Source organism: Lemur catta, chromosome 4, assembly GCF_020740605.2.
Source record: "Lemur catta isolate mLemCat1 chromosome 4, mLemCat1.pri, whole genome shotgun sequence".
Taxonomy (NCBI): Eukaryota; Metazoa; Chordata; class Mammalia; order Primates; family Lemuridae; genus Lemur; species Lemur catta.
Genome location: NC_059131.1, coordinates 29,509,511 through 29,536,413, shown reverse-complemented (window position 1 = coordinate 29,536,413; position 26,903 = coordinate 29,509,511). Strand labels below are relative to the sequence as shown.

The 26,903-nt window shown below is 39.4% G+C and overlaps 1 protein-coding gene across 10 annotated transcripts in view; it reads left to right on the top strand.

Annotated features, from left to right (window-relative positions):
* Nucleotides 1-26,903, top strand: part of SLC8A1 (solute carrier family 8 member A1) — a 367,481-nt gene that overhangs the window by 336,625 nt on the left and 3,953 nt on the right. For all 10 annotated transcript variants that reach the window (XM_045549470.1, XM_045549463.1, XM_045549462.1 and 7 more), the window contains one exon: nt 2,191-2,466. In XM_045549470.1, the coding sequence (XP_045405426.1) occupies nt 2,191-2,466 (276 nt within the window). The remainder of the gene's footprint in view (nt 1-2,190; nt 2,467-26,903) is intronic.

Sequence of the window (26,903 nt, the reverse complement as noted above, 5' to 3'; positions counted from 1 at the left end):
GCCCTGACGACCTCATTTTAACTTAATTACCTTTTTAAAGGTCTTTCTCTAAGTAAGGTCACATTCTGGGGAGTAGGGCTTCAACATAGGAATTTGGCATAGTGGGGGAGGACACAATGTAGCTCATAACAGGGGCTTTTATTAGAAAGTATCTTCTGTTTTCAGGCAAGGTTGATATTATAAAGATGTAATAACCCTATGGTTTGAACACTGGAGAAAACTCACACAAGTTTGGATCAGCTGACCTGGTTCAAGTTCCCCACTGAAGTGGTCTCCAAAGGCAGTTCCACTCCTCTGCTGGGACTTTCTCCAAAGCCTCAAAGATGAGGTTGCTTTCTGTACAGATCCCCAAAGTCTATTTGCATAATAATTCTGACCACATGCCCATGGAAGAGCAGGTCATTGCCTCTTCTCTCTTCCTTTAAAAATCACAGAAGACAAATCCAGGTATTTCCTCTGTTCGTGTTTTGTGAGAGGCACTTTTCCTGCAAATCTCCTGTGCTTTGGGTAGGTTTTTCTAGTCATAATCTGCACCAGATGACCTCACCACCATGGCGGGTCTCAGGAAAAGCACACATATTTGCCCCATGCTGGCCAGCTCAGGTCACATGGTCAGCTGGAAAGTCGCAGCTGCACTGGGTGGGCCAAGCAAAATAGATCCCTGGTGACAAGGTTGGAGCAGGTGATCAAAGTCTTCAAGGGGATGTTCTTCTTTCCAAAATGGTGAAAAAACACATGAATTTGCTTCCACTTCAAGAAAAGTTGATATTCAATATCCTAATTTTAAAACATGTGAATGGGGAATATTTTCACGTTATAAATGAAATCTCCATTTTAGAATAATGTTATTGATTACTCGGTTCCTTTAAATAGTGAGCTTGTGCATTTCCTTGTGCAAGCTTTGTGCATTGATAATATGACTTAATTGGCAAAATTGTGATCTGTGTGTATGTATCATGTCATTATGTAGTTGCATCAAGTCAGTAGAAATGTATGCATGCATTCCCTCGTTTAACAAGCTCAACCACTTTAGTCCGCATACTGGAGATGGTAACAAACACTAGGGACACAACAATGAATGAATCCCTGCCCTGGAAGCACTCACAGTCAACTGGAGAAGAGAAGGAAGTGAACAGGTGCACAGATACAATTTAGAGGAATGAGTCTCAAACTTGAGCATGCGTCAGAATCACGTGGAGGGATTTTTCAAACCCAGATTGCTACCCATTCCTCTCCCCAGTTTCTGATTCAGTGGGGCTGAGAATTTGCATTTCTAACAAGTTTCCTGTACTGCTGGTGCAGGAAGCACACTTTGAGAACCACTGATCTAGAATTACAAGTGTTGGGGGCTGTGGAAGCTCTAAGAAGGAGTTACCAGCACTGTTTGGGGGAGGCAGAGAGAGCTTCACAGAGGAAGTCAGTTTTAAAGGATGAGTGGGGAGGATAAGAATGGAGGGATTGGGACATACAGAGTATATTTAGTTCTTTTCTATCTTTTTTTTAAGAGTACCAGTAGGAATGAGCATATTCATTTCTAAAGGACAAAAGTAGGAAAAAAATGCTGTGATTTGGAAAAAAATGCAAATAATTTCATTTTGGGCATATAATTATTTGGCAAATAATTCCGAAGTTTGAGCTTGAAATAGTTGCAAGAAGTAAAGCTGATGAAATATGCAAGACTCAGAACTATGATTACAGACTTTGTTTGAACATCGTCCTATAGGTGATTATGTAACCGTTAATCCCCAGAGTTAGACTTCAAGCTGGAAGAAAAGAGCCCTGGCAGAACTCTGTCCATAGTTGTCCTTCTTCAAAAGAGGCTTCTTTCTCAGCCTGGCACAGGGCTTTCCAACTTTTTGGAAGGCATCCTTTTCATTTCTCTTAAGTGACAAATCTCACTGGAGGTGATAAGAAAGTAGAAGAGGTGTGTTGTTTGCATGTGAGCAGACTGGGAAGGGGTTAATTGTTTGCCATTGGCCCATGAGCCACAGTGAAAAGGCATTTCAGTACCTTGATAACGAATTGGTTACTTGTGACTCACTCTTGGAAAACTCTAAGCTCCACCCACCTCTCACGGCCTCCTGTCACTCAGAGTGGAGGGATGAGAGGCCTGGGAAGGAGACATTGGGAAAGAGGAAGACCCCAGTAGCACGGATTGTGATGAAATGTGCTTCATTCCTTTCTTTTTAGGAGAAGACGATGATGATGATGAATGTGGGGAGGAAAAGCTGCCCTCCTGTTTCGATTATGTGATGCACTTCCTGACAGTGTTCTGGAAGGTTCTCTTCGCCTTCGTGCCCCCTACAGAATACTGGAATGGCTGGGCGTGTTTCATCGTCTCCATCCTCATGATCGGCCTGCTGACAGCTTTCATCGGAGACCTGGCTTCCCACTTCGGCTGCACCATTGGCCTGAAAGATTCTGTGACTGCCGTCGTGTTCGTTGCACTGGGAACTTCAGTGCCAGGTAGAGAATACATTCACATATAATTCCTTTTATTTATTTTTATTTTTTTTATTTCAGAATACTACGGTGGTACAAATGTTTAGGTTACATATACTGCCCCTAGAAGCGGAACCTCATTTGCCTTCTTGACCCTTTCTTTCCTATAATTTCAAGGGCTGTGATAACAAACCAGGCCTATGAAGGATGACAGCCCAGAAGCATAAATAATGTCACTGCCAGAACATTGTCATGGCACTACTCAGGTTTAGAAAGCTGGTCAGTCTCCGTGTGATGACTGGAAGGCATTCCCAGGGGGTCTCCATGGCCTGTGTGGAGAGAACAGATGGGTTTGATGGATAGATTTTCAGATCAGCTTCCTATGACAATGAGCACATGAAAAAGACAAACAAAAATACAGAATCATCTTTGAGAACAAAATTTCTGTCTTTTATATATGTATAAAGTTTAGATGATTTCCATGAAACTTACACTCATTTGGGTAACTCAGATAACATACTTACTGCAGATGAGACAAAATATTCTCTTGACCCAAATATTAATGGAAAAAAAGAAAATAGACATTGATCAGGACAGGAAAAAAGTAATCCTGACAAAAGTGAGCAGACCAACTATACATTTCATGGGCATCCCTTGATGCTTTCCTCATAAGGTGCATTTTCCTTCCAAGCTACAATAGTAGTTTATTATGTTTGCTCAGATTCCTGAGTAAGACATCATCTCCCCAAACATAATATTGACAGCAGTAATTTTCAAACTTTGATGGGCATCAGCATTACCTGGGAGCTTGTTAAAAATAATGCAAATGCCTAAGACCCATCATCAACCTTTGGAAGATCTAGGGGGAGGGCCCAGAAATGTGGGTTGTAGCTCACAAGTGGCTCTGGAGCACCCCAGAGCTTCTATAAGTGAAATTCTAGAGCTATTCTACAGCACTAGTTGGCTACTTAACAGACGTGCAGCTTTAACTTTGAGCAACCAGACTAGCATTCTCTGTGCAGCAGCAGGCCTAGGACAAGCATTATGGTGGGCTTGAAAAAAGGCAGGACCTGGAGCAAAGGTAGCTCTGATGCTGGTGCCATTCACTGTCCACTGCCCTGCCTCACCACCGTCCTCAGATGGACACCATGATTTCTTTGAAAACTTGCCATTGCTGGCAGCCTTGGCTCTTGGTTTGAGGCTAAAAACAACTACAGTTTAAATCATGTGTTTCTTTCCACTGAAATTCGCAAGTTGTTCTTCTTCAGAATATGAGGAATTGTGGTAAAGATTAGAGAAAATACCTATAAATGGTGCATCTAGTAAAGCATCTGGGACATAGAAGGAATTTAATAAAATAGTAGCTCTTACCGTTATTGTTTATGTTGAATAATTTAGGATGATATGACCAGTATAAATCTGGATATCTCATCCATGCTTACCCTGAGTAACCCTGAGTGACCGTGAAGGAAGTGGTGTTACCCAACTGATTAACCACTAGGGCATCCTGAGTTAGAGACCCCATGTGCTTTTGGACTCCAACCGAGGTAATGGAGGGGCCAGGAGACTCAGAGAACGCCCTTCCTCCTGCCTTCGCAAGCAGGCTGTTCGAAGATGTCCAGTTCACTGTTGGTCCTCAGAGGAGAGCAGACTCCCTCTCAACCCCAGCTGTGTTCCAACAGTTCCATATTTGGTCTTTACTCTGAATTTTTCCAAAAATTACCAGATAGGAGGAAACACTTAAAATATTCATATCTTTAGTTGTTTTGTTTAGAGAATATATAAAACCAAAGGAACTAAACATCATGGCTGTCCATTGCTTCTATTTGAGGTTATTACGGGAAAATATGTTTGGGGGGCCACTTCCCCTACAGCTTAAGTCACTGCATCAAATGGTGTTTCGAGTTAGCACACACTGTTGGCCGTGGGTTTAACCCCTAAGGAGAAAATGTGCAAATTATGATAATAAAGGCAAAATTAGGTCTCTTATGACAGTTATCCAAAATCAGGCCACCATTCTGGAAAGGCAGCAGTTTATCCTACCAAATGCATTTTTTAGTTTCAAAAAGATAAAAAATACTTTTCCTACATTAAATCCTCGTTTGATGTAGGAAATTCTCTTACAAGATTAAATTTCTCATTTCTGAAAATGTTTTTTTATTCCCCAATGCCTCTTCTCAAATACCCACAAACAGACTCCTTTTTCTAAATGCCAGTCTTTCAAAATGCCTCTGTGCATCTCGTGCTTTAATAAACTCTTGAAAAGTGTGATAGCCACATGATTAAAGTTTATTTTTTACTCTAACATGCAATGTGGATTATAGCAAACCTTAATGTTAGGGGAGTCACTTGTTCTGCCACTTAAAATTAACTCAGAACCCAGGTGGAGACATTGAGAAGTAAGAAAACCTGTTTGGGAAGAATACAACAGAATCATTAGTTTTTGAAATGGTTTCCCCTACACTGCTGGAAATGCTTCGCATTGGGACACAGATTATTTTGCTCTGTTACTGGGAGAATTCCATAATTTGCTACATTAACTATGCAGCATGTTCCCCAAACAATATATTCACAGGTAATCTCAGATAATCATATCTATATAAATAGACATTTTTTTCCCAAAAAGAGCTGTGAAAATTAAACAAAATGCTGGATGAACATAATATTTCTGACTTGGTTCTTCAACCCTGCTGATTCAGAGCAGTATTTTATTATATTCCTTCACTTCTAAAAAAAAAAAAATGATGCTATTTTTCTAGATGACAAAGCCCAATTGCTATAGGCAGACGAAGAATAAAGAAAACTAATTCTCTTCACGTATAGCCTACTATTAATCAGCATTGGTCCTGGGGCCCAGCTTCTTCTCTAGGCTGATGTCCTGGCACTTTTCCTAAAATAGCAGAGCTCCTGCCTAGCATCTGATGTACTGCTGTCTCTTTCTGCATAAGACTCTTAGCTTGTTAGATTGTGTTGGCCAGATGAGCATTGAAATCTTTCCCCCCTGTTAGTCTTCCTGCCTCAAGGCAGGATTTACTATCTGCATATCTCGTTCAAAGTATTTTTTACCATACTGTTCGCAATGTATGTGAAAAAGCTTAAGATGTTTTGAGTGAGACAGAGCCTCTTCCTCATACCAGCTAGTATCAAATTTTCATTATGATCTACCAGCAGAGAAGGACTCAGAAAGGTCATCACTCACCCCCAACCTCAAGTGCCTGCAAGAGCTTGAAGACCCGTATCTATCAGTACAGGAAGGGCCTTCTTGTCCTGAATCGCCATTCTTCAGACCTGTCTGGAGGAACAGGCTTCTCCAACAGTCTCTTCCCACCTTTAAAGGTTAGAGTAAGCTAGAGACTAGTCTCCATCCCTCTTTCCTTTTTGGTCCATACTCACTTCCTGGACATCAGTCTCCATGGCTTAAATGTCACCTATATGCCAGTGATTGCTAAATGTATAGCTCCAGCCTCAACTTTCCCCTGAGTGCTAGATTCATATACCAACGGCCTTCGCTATATTGATACTAGATGTGTCATGTGCAGCTCAGAATTACTATATCCAAAACATAACTCTTGATTCCTACTGCCCAAGAGCCTTATCCTTCAACCAAACCTATTCTTTCCAGATCTTGCCTTTCTCAGGAAAACAGTATCATCATCCACCCTGGTATCCTTGGTTCCTTCTTCTTTCTTCCCCTATTCAATCCATTTATAAGTCCTGCAAATCTTTCCTCTAAAGTGTGTCTTGATCAGGTCTACTTAGCTCTCTTTTCACAGCCACCAACCTAGTCTACACAGCCATTCATTCTCTGTCACCTAGACCCCTGCAGAAGCCTCCTGTCAGTCTCTCTGCTTCTGCTAGAGATCATTTTAAGATGTAAATGAGACCACAGTCTTCCAATGGCTTATTTCACTTAGGATAAACTTGAAAGCATCACTTTGACTTTCAGAGACATATGTGATTTGGTCCTTGCCTATCTTTTCATTCTGTTCTTCTCCTTGCCCACTGATCTTTGGCCCACCAGCCTATTTTCTGTCCTCCATGCACCAAGTTCACTCCTTTCTCAAGGTTGCATTAGCTATCTGAAATGCTTCTCCCTTCATTTACACAACACTGCCCCTTGGTCTTCAATTATATCTCATCTTAAATGGTATCTTCAAAGAGGCCTTTTCTAACCACCAAATGTGAAGTGGTCACCCAGTGAGCCTGTATTATCTCACTCTGTTTTCTGTAAAGTATTCATTGCTTTCTGGATTTTTTTAAATTTTATGTTTGAATGTTATTATTGTCTAACTCTCCCACTAAAACGTAAGCTTCATAGGAGCAGAAACCTTGTTCTCTTTTTCTCTATATCATAGCACCAGCTCTTAGAATGGTGCTTAGCTATCACATAAGTCATGCAATTCTGTGTCTGTGTGTATGTGCGTTGTATATATAAATAATGTACAGATCAGTTGTTTATACATTAGTATGAGTCAGTTCAGTCAGATCACTCTCTTCCTAATGCATTCTAGAGACAACTAAGAAAGTTATAATTATTAAGGGAGATAAATAGATATTTTTATAGTGTGGCTTATTCTTGAGGAATAGGACATATCTAAGAAAGTTATTATAGTGAGAAGGGGCAAAAATTAACTTAAGACCACTGAGGACCTCAGTGCAAAAACAGTTTTCTTCTTTCATAATTTTGACTATGATGAGAACTGTGATGAGTAGCAAGATACTTGTTGATCTCTTCTTCATTCTTTCTCTTCCTATGATCTCAATTTCTAAGACCCAGACTTCAGGCCAGTACTTTGAAAACTTTGAGTACACTTTGTAGAGTGTTAAGTAGGCATTTTGCAGTAGCCTGACATGGGTCCATAACTATGTTGTATCATATTGTTTCTATGGAAAAACAGTGTCAAAATTCAAGGGAAAAAGTGTACGAAGGAACATTTGGAACCCAGCCTTTTTTGTGCTAGAGACCACCTGGTAATTGCACATTCTTTTAGCTCACAGTTATTTACTTGGCTAAACCTTGGGTATATTGGGCCAGGAAATTCCAGCTTATATCCCAGATTCACAATATGGGTTTTCCTTTCAGCTCTTACTCCTATTGGGTTCAAATAGATGTAAGTATCCTTCTTTAATGACAGGAGAAACACCTAGATGTTGGTGAGTTGGGGATATTTTTGTTTAAGTCTTGCCTTGCTCTTCTCTGCACATCTTGATTGTGTTTGTGGCTGATGTTTGCTGACTGCCCCTCCAGCTCCCTTTGCCAGCTGCTCACTCCTGGGCCAGAAAAGCCTAAAGATTGAGTATGCTAGGCTGGCCCTGAGTCCCTGGCAGTGTAAGATTTGCCGCTTCCTTCCCATGTTTTGAATATCCTTTTATCCTTTGAATTCTATCAAGTAGGAATTATTTCCCTCTAGAGATTTTAAGGCATGAAGGGAAAAGAAATATATAATTTGAGGGAGTTTCCCCCCATTTTGAATATAGAAAGGTTTTTTAAAAAACCTATTTTAGGGAAAATTTATGTCATTTTTAAGTTATAATACTTTCAAACTTCTAAATACCATAAGAAGAATTTGATATAAAACTGAATATACTGGTTGTCCAGTATGTTCTCTTACTGCAGTGTTGATGAGTATGTACCATGGGAGTAAAGAGACAAGAGCTTTAGAACTGAATTAAGGAACCTGGACTTCTAACCATTGCTTTCTGTATGGCTTTAATCAACTTCTTGACTCTCTGAGCCTCAGTTTTCTTGCCTGCAAAATAGGCGTAATAATACATGGCAATCCAAACAGAGTTGATGAGAGGATTAAGTAATATCATGGATCTCAGAGCACTTTCTCAACTCAGAACTGGTATAAAATACAGAAAGTAATTATCATTATTTACACTGAGATCAACTTTAAAAAATGTGAAAAGGAATATAAACTATGAAAATAAATGGGAAACATTTGGGGCAAGGAAGAAATTTTTTAAATTTACCACAAAGCTGCACTGTGTGCAAAACATAAGCATTGTATATACATTATCTAGTCTCTTATTTAAGTTATATCCTTAAGTGATATGAAGTGATTTTGCTTCCTTTCAACTTTTATTATTTGGTCCCTTAGATCCTTCTGCTGAAAATGAGATTTCTTTTTCCTATTTGTTTAGCACTATGCCAGAAAACATTATATTATTTTTTATAATAGAAAAAAATATTAGCTATTGATGATTTAAATTTTTCAATTTTTAATTTCCTAGATTCTAATAACTCTCAAAACTAAGATATTCTGCAGTATACTCAAGCAGCAAGTGCTTTACAATTTGCTGGGTCCTGTTGCTTTGTTTATCAGTGGAACCTAGGCTAACTTGTATGGTTGCATGCTGCAATCTCAAGGCGGCCCCCTAATCCGAATAACACTCCTGGAGATGTATGGGGTACCACGTCCATGGATGTAACAGTGGTAGCCCTGTCCAAAAGCCACTGAATAGCTTATAAGGTAGTAAACACCAGCATCCTCATGTTACTTGAGCAAATTAAGGCTCATAGAGAATAAGTTGTCCATATTTAGCCAAAGTTCCTTAACCTGAATAATGGGAACATGAAACTCTATGTCACAAAAGTTGTAGTGAGGATTAAATGAGAGTATATTTATAAAGTACCCAGCACAGAACCTGGCATAGAGTAGACAGTGAAAAAAATGTTATATCTCTTTTTCCTTCTATTTCAGTGTACTGATAAACAGGTTAGGCCTCCTGAGATACTTAGCTCAGCTATATTGCAGCAATTGAAAAGTAGAAAACCAAGTGAATTCTCAGCCTATCTTCCTCATTACCCTATGTTAGGAATTCCAGTGAGGTGGACACCCCCAAATGCCTTTCTGTTTCCTGCTATTTCACTGTCTGTGAGCTTTATCCTCTGAACGTTGGCATTTCACGTCAGACAAGTGCCATCGCTAGTGTGTATACATACTTAATTGGACGATTAACATTTCAGCTTAAATGGAAATGAAAATAGAATTTCTTTACCCTGAGCCAATATTTTCCAATGGCTATGGTGTCAGCTCCCCCAAGAGGATCCTAAAGGCAGGCATATTATGTTTTCAGGTACTCTAATAAATGGCCATTTTCTTTACTACAAAGAAAGTTGGAGACTGCTAAAAATGGACCCTCAGATCTGTAGTCAGACCAAGAGGCAAGGCCACCCAGTGACACTGCCAGAGGAGCAGCACTGGTCAGCCCTGATAACTCAAATGACTTTCCATGGGACCTTACCTTAACCTCACTGCAGCAAGGAGCTGTCTGTAGGTAAAATTTTCCATGCTTTCCAACACGCTTTCCCACGAATAGATGATGTGATTAGAGTTGAAGGAGGCCTATAAAACCAAAAATTTACGAGGAGAAAGTGAAACAAAGGAAGGCTAGACACCAGATTTCACAAGATTTGCTCTATAAATGGCACCATGACTGCCTGTTATCCTATGCTAAAAGCACTGGGGGATAGGCTACATGCAGAGCATTTGTAAGACCCTGGGAAACATCCATTTCAAAGCTATTTGCATCCTTTATTCTTTCTACTCAAAAGAATTGTTTGTATTAAATACTTTTAAGACTTTTTGTCGGCAGTTATACTCCGTAATTTATTTTCCTTAAAGGGTAGGACTACATGGGCACCTGGCATCAAGTACAAGGCTGGAGAGGGACCAGGATGATAACAATGATGTCATCAATCAGGAGGTGGCCCAGGGAGCAGGGGTGCTCGGCATGTGTCATGCTCTGTCTGAAGTCCTGCAGAGTCTTTGGATGAGTGCCCCAACCCCACAGCAGCCAGCTTCACTCAGTCCCCTGAAAGTCACAGGATAAGAGAAGAGAGCTAAAAATGTTTCATCCTGTTCTATCTAGGCCTTCTCACATACTCTACGTCAGCCAAAGCAAGGACACTTGGCAGAAACATCATGCAATATAGGTGTGTGTTTGTGTGTGTGTTTTGTGTTTGAAGGGTTGGTGTTATGCATGTGTGATGTGAATGAATGTAAATTTCTCATTCTTTTCAGTGTCTGAGTGTATTCCAAAGGGAATGAGCATCAAGTTTAGCAAAAGTATTAGGCCTTTATGCTCCGTGGAGACAGACAAGAGTGATGACTTTCATTTCTCCCTTTTCACAGTTGAAAATAAGGTAATGACAATGAGCCATTTCAAGGACCACTGTCTTCTTTTCTTTTCTTTCCTTTTTTCTTTTCTTTTCTTTTAAATGCAGCCTCAGTCTGCATCTTTTAACAGCTTTATTGAGGCATAATTTACATAATTTTAAAATTCACCCATTTGAAGTATATACAATTTAGTGATTTTTAGTGAATTCGTGGAGTCTTGCTGCCATTACCGTAGTCCAGTATGAGAACATTTCGTCACCCCAGTAAAATTCCTCATGGCCATTTACAGGTAATCCCCATTTCCACCTCCAGCCCCAGGCAAGCACTAATGGACTTTCTGACTCAATAGATTTGTTTTTTCTCAATCTTTCACAAGGACTAATTTTTATATAAAAATGTGATTTATTGTTTGTGTGGTAGTACTTGTATTTACTCTCATAATACATGTCAAAACTTACTATGGGTTTTGTAAGATTTTAAAATTATTTTACTCATCACAAAATCTCTATAGACATTTATAAACTACATATATTTTTGGGTCTTCATTGCTTTGTGCATATATGGATTTGTACACCATTTTAAAAACAATCTCGCTTCCCTCCCCTCAAGAGTAATCTTGGTTCACACATTACAAATTGCTTGCTGGGTGTGGAAATCACACAACGGCACTTAGAATTAGCACTATAGAATCTTAGGGTAATATCACATGTTTAATGATATATAAATGCTAAATGGCCTTGATCACTTCAGTCAGTTGATCACAACACAGTGCTAAGGAGGCAGCTCTCAAATTTAGCTTCTTACTCTCATCCGTGATCCCAGGGTGTCACCCTATAGATGCTGGCTGTCGGCCCCTGGATCAATACAAATCCCTCCCAACCATTAGGGAGAAAGTGCAGACAGAGATCAAGGCCTATTGATCAGAGGCTATGTGCTCCCTGCACAAGAATGACCCATTGTTCCTAAATTCAAAAGAAGAAAATATGGGCATAACTCAATTACCATGTCATAGGCCCTGCATGGACAACAAAATGAATTTAAGCCCATTGGTATTTTTAGAAGAGAGGGCAAATAAAATGCTAACTCAATTTAAAAGGCAAATTTTACGTGTGGCCATAAAAGAATTGTAGTATCTGTTTGGGATCGTGCATATTATAGATGTGAAATCATGGTGCTTGGCATTTATGCATAATACCAGCTGGAATGCCATCATCCCTCCTCAGCACACAGACCTCACATCCTGCCTTTTCTCAGGAATGAAACATAAGGTCCATATTACTTGTTTATACTCTGCTTCATTCCAGAAAAGGATTTAAACCCATAAAATGCCTTGCATTGTTCAGCCACCTTTTCCAGCATGTGATCCAAAAACACTAACTCTGTTAGTGACCATATTTGATAACCTTTGTTTAGCTCAGCACATATAAATCCTATATTTTGTGGACAAGGAGAACATGGCTTATTTGGATTCTATTATTTACAATCAGGAAATTATTTCTTGTGCTACCCCCAGCCCCCACCAGCCCCTCTGGAGCCCAGGGGGCTTTTTTGCATGGCCCTCCATAAATTGAAAGTTATTATTAGGTTATCACTGTAAAAAATCACGGGTGGAGACAAACAAGCAAATCTTACTGTGGCTCCAAACTAAAATAATCTCCACTGGGGCCCACAAATGGGCCCAGCAGAGGATTAATCACAGTCTGTCAATCTGGAGTTACAGTTGCAAAATAACAGCTAACCACAGATGTGCAAAACAATCATAAAAATGTCCTTCTCTGAAACATTCTTTGTGGTGAGGCTTCAGATAGCTGAAATATGGCAAACCAGGACCCCAAATCTACTCCTCTTGTCAAACTAGAGGACAACAGCTCAAGTCCCTCAAGGGGAGTTGGCACTGGAAGCTGTTGGAGGTGCTGCCTGCCCTTTAGTCTGTGTTTTAGGGAGAAAGGGGACAAACCACATAGAAGAACCTGACTCCAATAACTTCTGCCATATCGAGTATTCTTATCCTGAGAGGAAGAATTAAGCCCTATCTTCTATAGCTTCTACACCTGAACTGAGTCTACAGTGGAACATTAGTGACAAGAAATATTCAGAATGAAGAACTGTACTGTGAAAATGCCAATAGCTAACTAGGAATCCCAGACTGAGTCTCTGAAGCAATGTGACATTCTTTTTTTTTTTTTTTTTATTTCAGCTTATCATCATGGGGGTACAAAAGTTCAGGCCACATACACTGCCCATGTCCTGCCCATCCCCCAAGTCAGAACTTCAAGCGTGTCCATTCCCCAGACAGTGCGCATTGCACTCATCATGTAGTTATACCCCCATCCCCCCCACCCCCCATCCCCCCGAGTCAGAACATTCTTGATTATCAAATATTCATGTGGTTTTTTTCCTCTACACGAGTCATAAAAGCATTAAAAAGCAGATGAGGCAGGCACAGTGGCTCATGCTTGTAATGCAGCATTTGTAATCCCGGCCAAGGCAGGAGGCTCACTTTAGCCCCAGAGTTGGAAGATGCAGTGAGCTATGATCACACCACTGCACTCCAGCCTAGGCCACACAGGGAGACCCTGTCTCCAGAAGAGAGAGAGAGAGAGAGAGAGGAGAGAGAGAGAGAGGGAGAAAGAAAGGGAAGAGAAGAGAAAGTGCAAACCGTTTTTTAAAAAATTTTAAAGAAATATCATGACCCAGTGACCAAAGCACAGGCTTCACATCTAGTCTGCATTTCTTTTCATTCATTCACTACACATATTTAATGAGCACCCACTACATACTAGGTGCTGTTTTGCATCGTGGAGGTAAAGGGATAAACAAGATGGATGGTATGTTTAATCCCATGTAGTAAGACTAAAACTGGTTCTTATCAAAAATATGATGAACTTTCAGATAGCAAGGAAAATGAACATTGTTAAGAAGAAATAAAACAAGATTATGGAGTCATGGAATAGAAAATGCTTATGTCGGGTTGGGGAGTATTTTAATAGGGAGGTTTGTTTGCACCACTAATCTTTGGCAAATTACACTTCAAACCTCTGGTTCTTACCACCCCCACAGACTTACCCAGGCAGGTCTGGTCTTAGAAACTGTGAATGTGTTGCTTTTTCTTTCTTCCTCCTTCAAATAATGCCTTTGAATTATTTCCTTCTCTCTCTGGCAGCTGGTACTCTCGTGTCACCCCTACCACATCTGTTCTCAACAGAGAGCACCCCAGTGCTCTGGATTTTTCTCCCCAACACCCTTTATCTCCCCAATCTAAATATTCTGGGTCAGTTATGCCTTTGGAATATCCAACAAATGATCACACTAAGGCACCAGTGATTAATGGTGAGGGTTTCATGAGGGCAGAGTATGTGCATCTAACACAAAAATCATTTTAATACTAACTGCATATGCATAGCTTCCTTGTTTAAAAAGTATATTTTATAATTTATTTCTTTGAAACTCACAGCAGCCCTGGGAGTCAGGTAATATAGATGTGTTAACAGGTTCAGAGCACGGGGCGGGGCGGGGGGGCGGTATTATCTGGCGAGTTGATGAAGGATCCTGGAAATGAGCCTGCAGCATGAGGACCTGAACACCAGGAATCACAGGATGTGGGTTCTAATCCCGCCACCTGCATTCACATCTCTTCTGAACCCTAAGGAGCTTCAGTTTCTTTCCCTGAAAAAATAGAACTGAGGATAGCTGTTCCCAGCCACCTCCCACCTCAGAATTGTCAGGAACAGCAAACAGTATAACATCCATGGAAGTGCTCTGAAAATGATAAAACTCTGTAAAAATAAGAGATATTTATTATCTAGGAGGAGCCATGCTAGGTGCCTGTGAGAAAGACAAGGAGAAACGTTTACATAAGGGCTCAGCCTCACTGCATATTCTTAGCAGGTTGAGTAGAGCTCCACGCCTTTATTTTCTGGTCTTTGCATGACAAATTACATATCTAGTAAGAGCCCAAGTACAAATGATAAAAGACTTGGCCATTGTATCCCCTTCCCAGACATCTCAAGGACATGAATCTCTTAACAAGCTTGTAAAAAGTATTTGTCAGGTTAAGTGAATATACGAAGCAATTTTGTGGTTGAAGTCAAGAAAACATACTGTTAGTTAAATAAAATATAACTGTAACACAAAATATAACATTAAGAGAGGATTTGGGTGCTGCTGCTCTGCAATACATCGTTGCTTGACGAGAGTGGTTGGAAGGAAACTAAGACACAGACCCATCCTCCCTTCACAAATGGAGTTGGGCAAACTTTCATCGTGGGTGAAGTTGTTTTACAGGATTATTGTTCTACTTTGTGGCCTGTCTTGGGCACCCTCCTGACTCTAGACTCCAGGTTAGTCCCTGATGACCAGGATTTCTCCTCTTCTACTGCCCCCTCCCCACCCTCCACACATACAGAGATGTGCCTGCTCTATATGTAGTATATAGGATGCCTTCTATCTAAGGATTAATCTAGCATAACCATGACTAATGACATACCCAAAAGGACCAGAAAAAGGCTGAAATTCAACCCTCCATTCATTCCTAGACAAAGCCTGTTATTTGTTTCAGTCTATGTTTGATATATATTTATTAGCCTTTTGATAACACAATAAATAATACATACTCTTTGTAAATAAAATAGGAAACATTAATAAGCAAAAGTGAAAAAGAAATCCTGCAATCTGGCCACCCATTTGCATTCTTGTATCTACCTTCCAAATTTTAAAATCCTGGGGCATTTATATAAATTTCTCAGGAGTATGTATACAGATATATACCAAATATTTACCCATACTTTTTAATGGACTGATGCTAGGCATAGTTAAGTAACCTTCCTCTCACTTAGCAGAGTGTCATGAACATTTTTGTTAGTGTACCTGTACATCATGGTTTTAACAGCTGCACATATTATATGAAGTTGCAATTTATTTTATCAAAAATAATGGACAGTTGAATTGTTTCTAATTTTTCTCTAATGTAAAAACTCTACTTGGACTAATCTCTTACTAATCCCTTATATAAACTTGCACACTGGTAAAATTATTTCTAAATCCCCAGAAGTAGAATTACTGGGCCAGGAATTTGAGGACTTTTCAAATTTTTGATAGACACATATGCTTTTTTTTTTAACATATTTTTAATCCATAGGAATGAGTTAATGGGGGAAATTTCACACCAAATCACAGCAAGGTGGGAGCCAAAATGGGTGAATTATCAGAATTTTTCAAAAGCCCCTAAAGTCTCACCTGCCCTCAAGTATCACCTGCTGCCTCCTGTGCTAGATTGGGGTTGTATGCGGTGACCATTTCTGTTTATTGAGTTGCCTCCATTTGCCTGCTTTTAGTAGTTTTCCTGTTTTTCTGAATTTATAATGCACAAAGCAACCCTTTTGAAAAGAGGATGTCTGTGTGGATAAATAACTGGGTAGACACCCATAGGGCAAATGTGCATGTCGGTATCTTCAGTGTATTGTCTAGATCCATAGACTTAGGATCATATCAATATAGTCCATCTAACAAGGAATTATCTTCATAACGTATTAGGCTACGACAAGTGAACCTTATTTATCTCTTTTCCTTAATTTTTCTCCAAGTTATAGTACCGCTTTTCTATCTGATCCTGCTCAGCTATCTCTAATTCTAGCAAGACATGAGAGTGGTTGGAAGTTTAACCATCTCTAAAGTAGGAAAGAAGGGAAGAGAATTTGTGAAGATTCGGGCAGGAGATAGATGTTCCAAAAATAGAACAAAGCGTAGAAGAAAGAAAAAGGCTTCAAATGCCAGAAGGTTGAGAGAGAGGAAGAGAGAGGTTACCGGGAAGGGAGGAGAAGTGAACCAGAGGACGCTGTTCTGTGCAGGACAACCCTAAACTGAGTTTGAGAGAAGAAGTGAGTTTCAGTTGTAGCTATAGAATAAACAATCTGGCTTGGAAAAATGACAATTAATCCAGCTGTTTGTTTTAGCCTTAAATCTGCCCTGGCCTTTTTCCTTTTCAAAATTAAGCAATTGTTGCTTGACCAAATCTTACCAATTTTTTGCCCTCATAGATTTGGCATTATTAAAATGAAGAGCTATAATAAAAGTAATAAAATCATGGCTCAAAATTGAAAATATCAAAAACTTCACGCTATTTTAAAAAGTACATTTATTCAAGCCCATTTTTAAGTACTGTAAAGACAATGAAAACATAATGCCAGAAGAAGCCAGGAATAAAACAATTTATCAGTCAATGCTCTCCATTATTGTTCTTAAAGAATGAAGGATCTTTCATGAAAATAGCTCCTTCTAAATCTGTTTCAGATCCATGTCAATAGATTAGACTTTGCTAAAGGAGTCAGGCTGATGTTTCTGTATAGAGCAGTTTTATTCATTTTTTTTTCAAATGATCAGCTGCTCTACCATTGTGTAGTTACAGTTGGAGTTGAACATGATGAAGCTGCTTGATATTTCCTTTGAACCTTTTGTCCATTTTCAAATGTGGCAGTTATCTAGTCCTTGTCAACATCCCTTGGCTCTCTCTTGGGCATTTGTGAACATTGCACTAAAAAATAACCCTATTCTAGGTGTGTTTAAGAGTAGAGTATTATCATTTTCTTTTGAGAACATGTATCAAATCACAGTTCGGAAAGCAGATCAAATAGCATTGCTGGTTTGTGCTCTTTCTTTTCTCTGCCTTGTGTTCCCTGGAAAATAAACCCCCATTATTTTTCTCTGTTAATTAGAATTAATCTCTTTCTTTGAACTTAAAATAGCAGGATTTCAGATACATAATAGGAAAACCAAGCCCCAGGGGTGCCTCTCTGCAAGTGCAAACCTTCAAGTTAACATGTAAAAATGAAATATAATTAATTTGTTGTTTGATAACAAAAATGGTTGCTTTTTTTCTTTTAATCTATGTGTCAAAGCTGTTCCATACATCATTACCTCGGTTAATCCAGGGAAGGTGTCGTTGCCCTCTTTACAGGGACGAAGAAACCAGGGTTGTGAGTGGTTAGTGAGTGGATCTCCATCTGCTTGGGGGAGCTTTATAAAATACCAGCGCTCCTGCCACATGTCAGATCAATTAAGCAGAAACTCGGGGTGGGCTGGCAAATCAGCAATTTCAAAAGTTGTCCTGCTGATTCTGATTTGTAGCTGGAGATAAAAATGACTAGAAATAGGTGCTCTGATCCCGCCAACATGGGTCCTCTTAAGCTTTTTATTCTCCTCTGTTTCCTTCTCTTCTAAAAATGGGTCATGCCACTGTCTCTATTTCTTTTTCATTCTCTTTAGGGACAACTTTTATGGGCAGAAATTTCATATTTTTCCATTTTTCAGTTTTTTCAACTTCTCCCCTACCTGATTATTAATCAGTCAAACAACAGCAATTCCCTTATCTCTGTAACTTCACTTGGAAGCCAAAAAGGATTCTTTTCACCTGAACCCATGAAGCAAGTGTATGTATGTCAGTGAGTGTGGTTTTTATATTTACTTGGGTAAATAAATATCACAACTCAAGACAAAAGCTTATCAAAGGTCCTCAGTGATAGCAGAAGAATTAGAACATAAAGAAACAGTATTTCTCTTTGAATCTTAAAAGAGTAAGACAGAAGAGTGCACAGAAGGGGGAAAGATTAGAGAGCGAGCAGCGTATACATTATTTAGGCAAAGACACCTGCCTTCCAGCCACTAGTAAGATTAGGGCCTTAAGCCAGAACCTCTCTAATGTCTTTTTATGACTTTGGTTAAATGAACTTTTCAAAGGGAAATAAGTAAGAATCTCTTTGATTTTAATAATAATTTTATGCCCTTTCGTACTTTTAAATGCAAAGGATTGTAAAATTAATAATTCTTTTTAAAGGATGTTATAACTCCTTAAAAGTTTAGAATCATTAATATAAGTCAGAATTCCCTACTGTGTATGGATTCTCTTGGGATCTGGCTTTGTTATATTGTAAAAATAGCTACTAATACTGAGCACTCATTAAGTGCCAGCCCCTATTCTGAGTGCCATTCATGTTAACTCATTCCCTTCCAAACCCTATGAAGTAGACAAGCTTCCACCCTGGCAAGTAGCGCAGCCATAGTTCAACAAATTTACGCAGATTTCCTTTTCCTCCCTTGGCCTTTTAAGGTAGCTGTACTGGAAGAAGGTTTTACAAAAACAGGAGCATCTCATGATTTGAATGGGGAAGGAGCTACGATGAAGTAGCCCCAGCATCCCCACCAAGCCCACCCAAGTTGTTTTATGAGCCAAATGCCCACTATATCTGAGGGCATCAATGTTTCTAAAAGAAACAAGCTGCTTCTTACTTCTTCCCAGTTAGCTGCTTCCCTGAAACTCAAGCACCTATTATTCCCAGGAAGCCCCCGAAACTGTGGGCACTTGGAACATTAGCTCCCATTTTCCTGTGGTTCTCAAACCTTGGTGTAAACTAGAAGAGCCTAAAGCACTTGTTAAAATGCATATTCTAGTATCTGTTCCTCAGAGAATCTGATTAAATGGGTCTAGGATGAAACCCCAAATCCACATTCTTTTTTAACAAAGCTCTCCAGGTGTTTCTGATGCCAGTGATGTACAGGCTTTATTGACATCAGACACAGCCTTGGAAACATCATCGTCTCTGCCACCATTTGTATCCTGTCTCATTCCTGTAAATGGATGGCTGGTCACAGTGATTTGAAGTTCATAATTTTGCCAACACTTCTTACCTGATTTTAAAAGGTAAATGACTGTGCTGTGTAGTTTAATTTCATAAATATCGATATCACCACAGTTTGATCAATGGCAATATTTTCAGGTCTTGAGATCTTTCTAGGATCCTCAAATATTTCATTTAGGTCATTTATTCTTTAACATGAGGAGATGTTATTATAATTAGTCAATTCTTATGAAGAGTGGTCATGTACAAACTCCTACAGAAAAAAATAAACAAAATCATACACTGTATGTGAAGTTAGTATTTTTTTTTTTATTTCAGCTCTTCATGGGGGTACAAAACCTCAGGTTATATACATTGTCCGTGTCCCGCCCATCCCCCTGAGTCAGAGCCTCAGGCGTGTCCATTCACCAGACAGTGCGCCTGGCACTCACCATGTCATCATACCTCCATCCCCTCCCCCACCCCACCTCCCCGAGTCAGCACCTTCAAGCATGACCATTCCCCAGATGATGCGCAATGCACTCGTCATGTAGGCATACATCCATCCCTCCCCCCCATCCCAGTCTGATATCCAATTGGTACCCTTCCCCGATGTGCATTTAGGTGATGATCAGGGAAACCAGTTTTCTGGTGAGTACATGTGATGCTTGTTTTTCCATTCTTTGGATACTTCACTTAATATAATGGGTTCCCACTCTCTCCAGGAGAACCAAAGAGATGTCGTATCATCGTTATTTCTTATAGCTGAGTAATACTCCGTGGTATACATATACCACAGTTTACTAATCCATTCGTGGATTGATGGGCACTTGGGTTGTTTCCACATCTTTGCGATTGTGAATTGTGCTGCTATAAACATTCGGGTACAGGTGTCTTTGTTATAGAATGACTTTTGTTCTTCTGGGTATATGCCCAATAATGGGATTGCTGGATCAAATGGTAGGTCTACTTGAATCTGTTTAAGGTATCTCCATAATGCTTTCCATAGGGGTTGCACTAGTTTGCATTCCCACCAGCAGTGTATGAGTGTTCCTGTCTCTCCGCATCCACGCCAACATGTGTTGTTTTGGGATTTTTTGATAAAGGCCATTCTCACCGGAGTTAAGTGGTATCTCATTGTGGTTTTGATTTGCATTTCCCTGATGATTAGGGATGTTGAGCATTTTTTCATACGTTTTTTAGCCATTCTTATATCTTCTTTTGAAAAATTTCTATTCATGTTATTTGCCCACTTTCTGATAGGATTGTTTGATTTTTTCTTGCTGATTTTCCTGAGTTCTAAATAGATTCTTGTTATCAGTCTTTTATCTGATGTGTAGTATGCGAAAATTTTTTCCCATTCTGTAGGCTGTTTATTTTCGTGACTGTTTCTTTGGCTGTGCAGAAGCTTTTTAATTTAATCAGGTCCCATTCATTTATTTTTGTTGTTGCTGTGATTGCCTTAGGGGTTTTCTTCATAAATTCTTTGCCTAGACCAATGTCTGTAAGAGTCTTTCCTATGTTTTCTTCTAGAATTCTAATCGTTTCCCATTTAAGGTTTAAATCTGTTATCCACCGTGATTTGATTTTTGTGAGAGGTGAAATCTGTGGGTCCTATTTCAGTCTTCTACATGTGGCTATCCAGTTTTCCCAGCACCATTTATTGAATAGGGATTCTTGTCCCCAGAGTATGTTTTTGTCTATTTTGTCAAAGATTAGATGGCTGTATGAGGATGGTTTTATATTTGGTTTTTCTGTTCTGTTCCACTGGTCTGTGTCCCTGCCCTTGTGCCAATACCAAGCAGTTTTAAGAACCACAGCTTTGCAGTATAGTTTGAAGTCTGGCAAATCAATACCTCCCATTTTGTTTTTATTGCTTAAAATTGCTTTTGCTATACGGGGTCTTCTCTGATTCCATACAAAGTGTATAATTATTTTTTCTAAATCTGTGAAAAATGATGTTGGTAATTTAATAGGAATTGCATTGAATCTATAGATTACTTTGGGTAGTATAGACATTTTAACAATGTTGATTCTTCCAATCCACGAGCATAGTATGGATTTCCACCTATTTACGTGTTCTGCAATTTCCTTCCTTAGTGTTTCATAGTTCTCTTTATAGAGGTCCTTTACCTCTTTAGTTAAATATATTCCTAGATATTTTATTTTCTTTGTTGCTATTTTGAAAGGTATTGAGTCCTTAATTTGGTTCTCCAATTGAATGTTTTTGGCATATATGAATGTCTCTGATTTGTGTGTATTGATTTTGTAACCTGAGACTTTACTGAATTCATTAATTAATTCCAGGAGTCTCTTGGTTGAGTCCTTGGGGTTTTCCAGATACAACATCATGTCATCAGCAAACAGTGAGAGTTTGATCTCTTCTGTCCCTATTTGAACACCCTTGATTCTGCTCTCTTGCCTGATAGCTCTCGCAAGGACTTCCAATACTATGTTGAAAAGCAATGGGGACAGTGGGCAGCCTTGTCTGGTTCCAGTTCTGAGTGGGAATGCTTTCAATTTTTCCCCGTTCAGTATCATGTTGGCTGTGGGTTTGTCATATATGCCTTGTATCATTTTTAAGTAGGTCCCGTTTATGCCTATTTTGTTAAGCGTTTTATCATAAAAGGGTGTTGAATTTTGTCAAATGCTTTTTCTGCATCTATTGAGAGGATCATATGGTCTTTATTTTTGCTTCTATTTATGTGGTGAATTACATTTATAGATTTTCTTATGTTGAACCACCCCTGCATCTCTGGGATGAAGCCTACTTGGTCGTGATGAATTATTTTTTTTAATAAGCACTTGGATACGATTTGCTAGGATTTTATTGAGAATTTTTGCATCCATGTTCATGAAAGAAATTGGTCTGTAGTTTTCTTTTTTTGTTGCGTCCTTTCCTGGTTTTGGTATCAATGTTATATTGGCTTGGTAAAAAATGTGTTGGGGAGAATTCCATCCTTCTCGATATTGGAGAATAGTTTATGTAGGATGGGCACCAGTTCATCTTTGTATGTGTGGTAAAATTCAGGTGTGAACTCATCTGGAACAGGGCTTTTCTTTTTGGGAAGGTTTTTTATTGCTGTTTCAATTTCAGTTCTTGATATTGGTCTATTCAAGAATTCTATTTATTCCTGATTGAGCTTGGGGAGGCTGTGTGTTTCTAAAAATTTGTCCATTTCCTCCTCATTTTCCAATTTGTGTGCATAAAGATTTTTGTAAAATTCATAGATGATGTCATGTATCTCTGTGGCATTGGTCATGATTTCTCCTTTCATGTTCCTGATGGAAGTTATTGGAGATTTTTCTTTTCTGCTCTTGGTTAGTCTAGCCAGTGGTGTGTCTATTTTATTTATCTTTTCAAAGAACCAACTTTTTGTTTTATTAATTTCCCTTATAGTATTTTTGTTGTCCTTTTCATTTAATTCTGATTTGATCTTAATAATTTCTCGCCTTCTGCTGGGTTTGGGGTCAGTCTGTTCTTCTTTCTCCAGCTCTTTGAGTCTATTCATTAAGTTGTCTATTTGTAAGTTTTCTGTCTTTTTGAAATAGGCATTTATGGAAATGAATTTTCCTCTCAGGACTACTTTAGCTGCTTCCCATAGATTTTGATAAGTTGTGTCACCTTTGTCATTTAATTCAAAGAATGTTTTGATTTCTGACTTGATTTCTTCCTTTACAAAATTGTTATTCAGGAGAAGGTTGTTTAGCTTCCATGACTTTGAGTAGGAATGAGAGTTCCTGTTAGGGTTCATTATTACTTTTATTCCACTGTGATCTGAGAAGATGCATGGTATGATTTCTATTTTTTTAAATTTTTATATTCTGTGCACCACTCAAACAGTAACGTTGGAGTCTTAGAGATACTCTCAACTAAATTCTTCATTTTAAATGAGGAAACTGGAATCTAAAAAAGTGAAGCAACTTGTCCCAAAACATGTAGATAATCGAAAGGGCTGAGAGTGTCTCCTTGATGAGGCTTTTGCCACTACTACCCCTGAATCCCTGTACACTTGGGCTGTCTCATTAATTGTCAATAATTCATAGGTGCTGGGGAAGCAACCATACCTTCATACCCATTATTGACTCCAGTTAAAAATCACTGCCAGTGTCAGTTCCAGGACACAAACCAATTTAGAGTTGAACAATTGGCTCCCAAAGCATGTTGAGAGTCAAGGATAAGATGAACCCTCTGGGGTGAAATCCTTGCTCTAGATCATACATAAACCTTATGTCTTGCCTGCAAGACTGTAAGAACAACAGTTTTTACAGAAGAGATGTTTAAGGTTTAGTCTATAGGTAAAGTTTGAGAATTCCAGGTAAAAAATAATTTCTGGAGGACAGGGGAGGGTGTTAGCCTATTCTTGCTTATTGACCAGGTGACTTGGCCAAGGTTGTATACAGTGAACTTGAGGTGAGTCTGCAGAGAACAATTATGTTCTGACTTTGTGATGTGTAGTTTAATTCCAGCCATGCTCCCTCCCAAAAAAAATCTTCCCTCTTATTGATTTACAGTCATATGTACCAAGGAGACAGTACTGAAAGTCTAAGACTATATGACTGATCTAAAATTCATTAGAATTTAAGGTGGGAGTTAATAGCAAAAATTCCTATTAGAAACCTGGCCTGGGGTATATATATAAGAAAACACATATATATCATTGTCAGCATGTCTTAATTTATGCCAATCACATTGAAAATCTTGTTCATTTATGTTTATATTTAATTGGCCAAGCTCTGAATATGATTACATCCCCTCTGAGACCAAGACAGTAGTTATTTCTTGGATTTTACTTTAGGGAATGGTATTGTCTCTTGTTCAACCGTAGGCAGGTTACAAACTTAGTGTTCTGGATAGGGCTTGGCAGCAGCTAACATACGGTATGTGATGTGTTGCTCTCTGCACTAAGCAGCAAAGCAGCAATAAAAGGTAATTTGGGGAGAAGCCATCTCACTTCATTTGGAAAACAGGGTTCTCACTGTTGGAGCTAAGGTTAATTGTTTGGATTTGCGTGTGTTCCTACAATTTTTTTTTACATAGCTTTTGAATTGAAAACAAAAATAGACAAAAGGCCTGATGCCTAACCCAGGTAAATAAAACCTACTAGACTCAAAGAGACCCAAAACATGTTTCATTTATGGGACAAGCTAGTCAGTTTGGCTATTATTTTTTAGGGAATCCAGAAAGATACATTTGAAAAGTGGAACATAGCATTACAAGTAAGAATATTCATGCAATGTTCACGTTAATAGGCTATTGAAAAATGGCTTGAGGGAGAGGAAATTTTGCAGAACCAAGTATGCCCCCATTTCAGCCTAAAGGACTGCCCCCAAAATCTTTTGATTTTATATCTCCTTCTCTTCTGGTGCAGCGGCAGAGGTGCCATCTGGAAGGTACAGGGTTTCTGAGTGGCCATAGGGCACCCAGGAAGTCCAGTGTGCCATGCACCAGGTGTCAGGGGAGGTAAGCAGGTATGTGCTATGCAACAGCTCCAGGTCACCTAGTTCTGCAGCAGAAGGAGGGGATACTCTGTCCCCTGAGTGCCCCACCTAACGTGGCCATCTGTTCCCCAGCAGCTGGTGCTAGCGGCCATTTCCGCTCAGAATAACATCTCAGGTGTTCCTCAGCAGCAGCTGAGCTGTAAGCCGCTTTCTCCACCTTGGACTCTTGCTTCTTTACTTTGCTTGCTCCGCTGCCTGCCCTTGAAAAAGAAAAGAAGAAGTTATTTTTCTGCAGCAGCTCCTATTAACTCTTAATAATGAAGTGCAAGAGATCATTAAGATGTGTCTCGCTTTGCTTTTACTCATCAGTCTCTGTGATGGTCCTGCTTGGGCTGCACAGATGTGTGCTCAGCACAAATGCAGGAGAGTGGACTGATAAAGAGTCCATACCTTCTTCAGTCTTTTTCCCCCCAATGTAGGAAAGAGCATTTGGTGAGAACCTGCTTCAGAGTGTCTGAGTGGGAGGAACTGGACGAAGAGGGTGAAATGGACTAAGAGACAGGAAAACTTTAGCCTTCCTGGGTGGGACAATGTGGTGTGGTCTGAGAATGAGATCTGAGATCAAACCGTCTTGGTTTAAAAGTTCTCATTCTCCTGACTAAAACCCTGTCCAAGAGGCGTAATGTCACAACATCTTAAATTTCCAAAATTATAAAAGGGGAATAATAACATCTAGGTCCAGAACACTTGTGAGAGGGTTAAATGAGAATATACATGTAACCTGTGTAGCACAGTGTCTGGCATGCAATAAGCAGTGTTTGCTTTATTTCATTAATTATAAAATAGTAACCAAACCTGCTGTCCATCACAGCCAGAGGTCAGAATCAGTGAGACAGACCCTCAGGGTTGACTAAGTCCCTTTCAGAAAGAATATGATACTACAGAGGCAGTAGCCTCTGTGCATCCTATATTTAGGTTATCTTGTCCATTGTAAAGCATGGGAATCTATAGGCTGATATAAACTTACATGCTTTATGTACTGTCCCTATTGGAGATTTACTGAGGAAGGATGGTGACAGCAGAATAGCAACAGACAGGAGAAACTAGTCTAGGTAGTGCATGACTACCCGTGTGCATATTCAGAGCATGCTGGGGACCTCCGGAGGACCAGAGCCAATGACACAACACCTTGTAGCCATAAAATACTTGCTGTTACTGGCCTTGCAAATGTGAGTTCAATTTGAAAGTTATTATTATGTACTATAAAACTACTGTGCAAGGTATTTTGCAAAGTTAGCTGAAAGGACTTTGATGTCAGTAACTAGGCATCATATAGACAAGAAATTTAATATCTTGTAAGTTAAGTTTTGTTTACGTGCTTAGTAAAGGGAGTTATTTTAGATCCTACACCCACTTTTAAACTGTTCTAGACTGCTCTATTCACATTATCTTTCCAAAACAACAAAAAGAGCTACTCTTACTTTATGCCAAAAAGCATAAAAAGCATTTTATCTATAATATTTCAACCTAACAACAGCACTCTGAAGTAAGCATCACTGTCCCCATTTCAAGATTAGGAAATTGAGGATCAGACAAGTTAAGCAATCTGCCCAAGGTCACACTAGGAAATTGAGGATCAGACAAGTTAAGCAATCTGCCCAAGGTCACACAGTCAGTTGTGAAGGCAGGATTTGAAACCCTCAGGTTCTAATGTGCTCCAAACTCCTGTGCTGTACTCATCAAGAAGTATAAGTTACTGCTGCTGGACCACCTATAGTGGATCATGGCTTTTCTGTCTTCAGAGGGAGATACATTCAGGGTTACTGATGAACAAAGAGCTTTGAGGATGGTCATTGGTACCCATGACACAGTGAAAGGAAAGTTGGCTCAGTGAATGGGCATTAGTCATGCAGACAGGAGGCCGGAGCTCAAGCCCCAACACGGCTTCCTCCTAGCTGGGTGATGCTACACCCACCACTTATCGTCTCTAAGCCTAGTTTCCTCACCTCCTAGAATCATCACAATCAATGCAGTAATATAGGTGAATTTGTAAGGCTCCAGGCAAACGTCAGCTATTATCGTAGTTCAATTCTTTTCAATTCCACTATTGACTTGCTCTTGAATCTTTGGAAATCTCTTCTGACACCTTAACCTTCTCATCTATAAACCAGAGCTGCTGATACAGCATCTTTTAGTAATACCCTGCAGCAGCCGTTTTCCAACTTTCATGACCTAGAATCTTCTGGGATATTGTTAAAATAGATTCCTGGGCCCTAGTTACTGT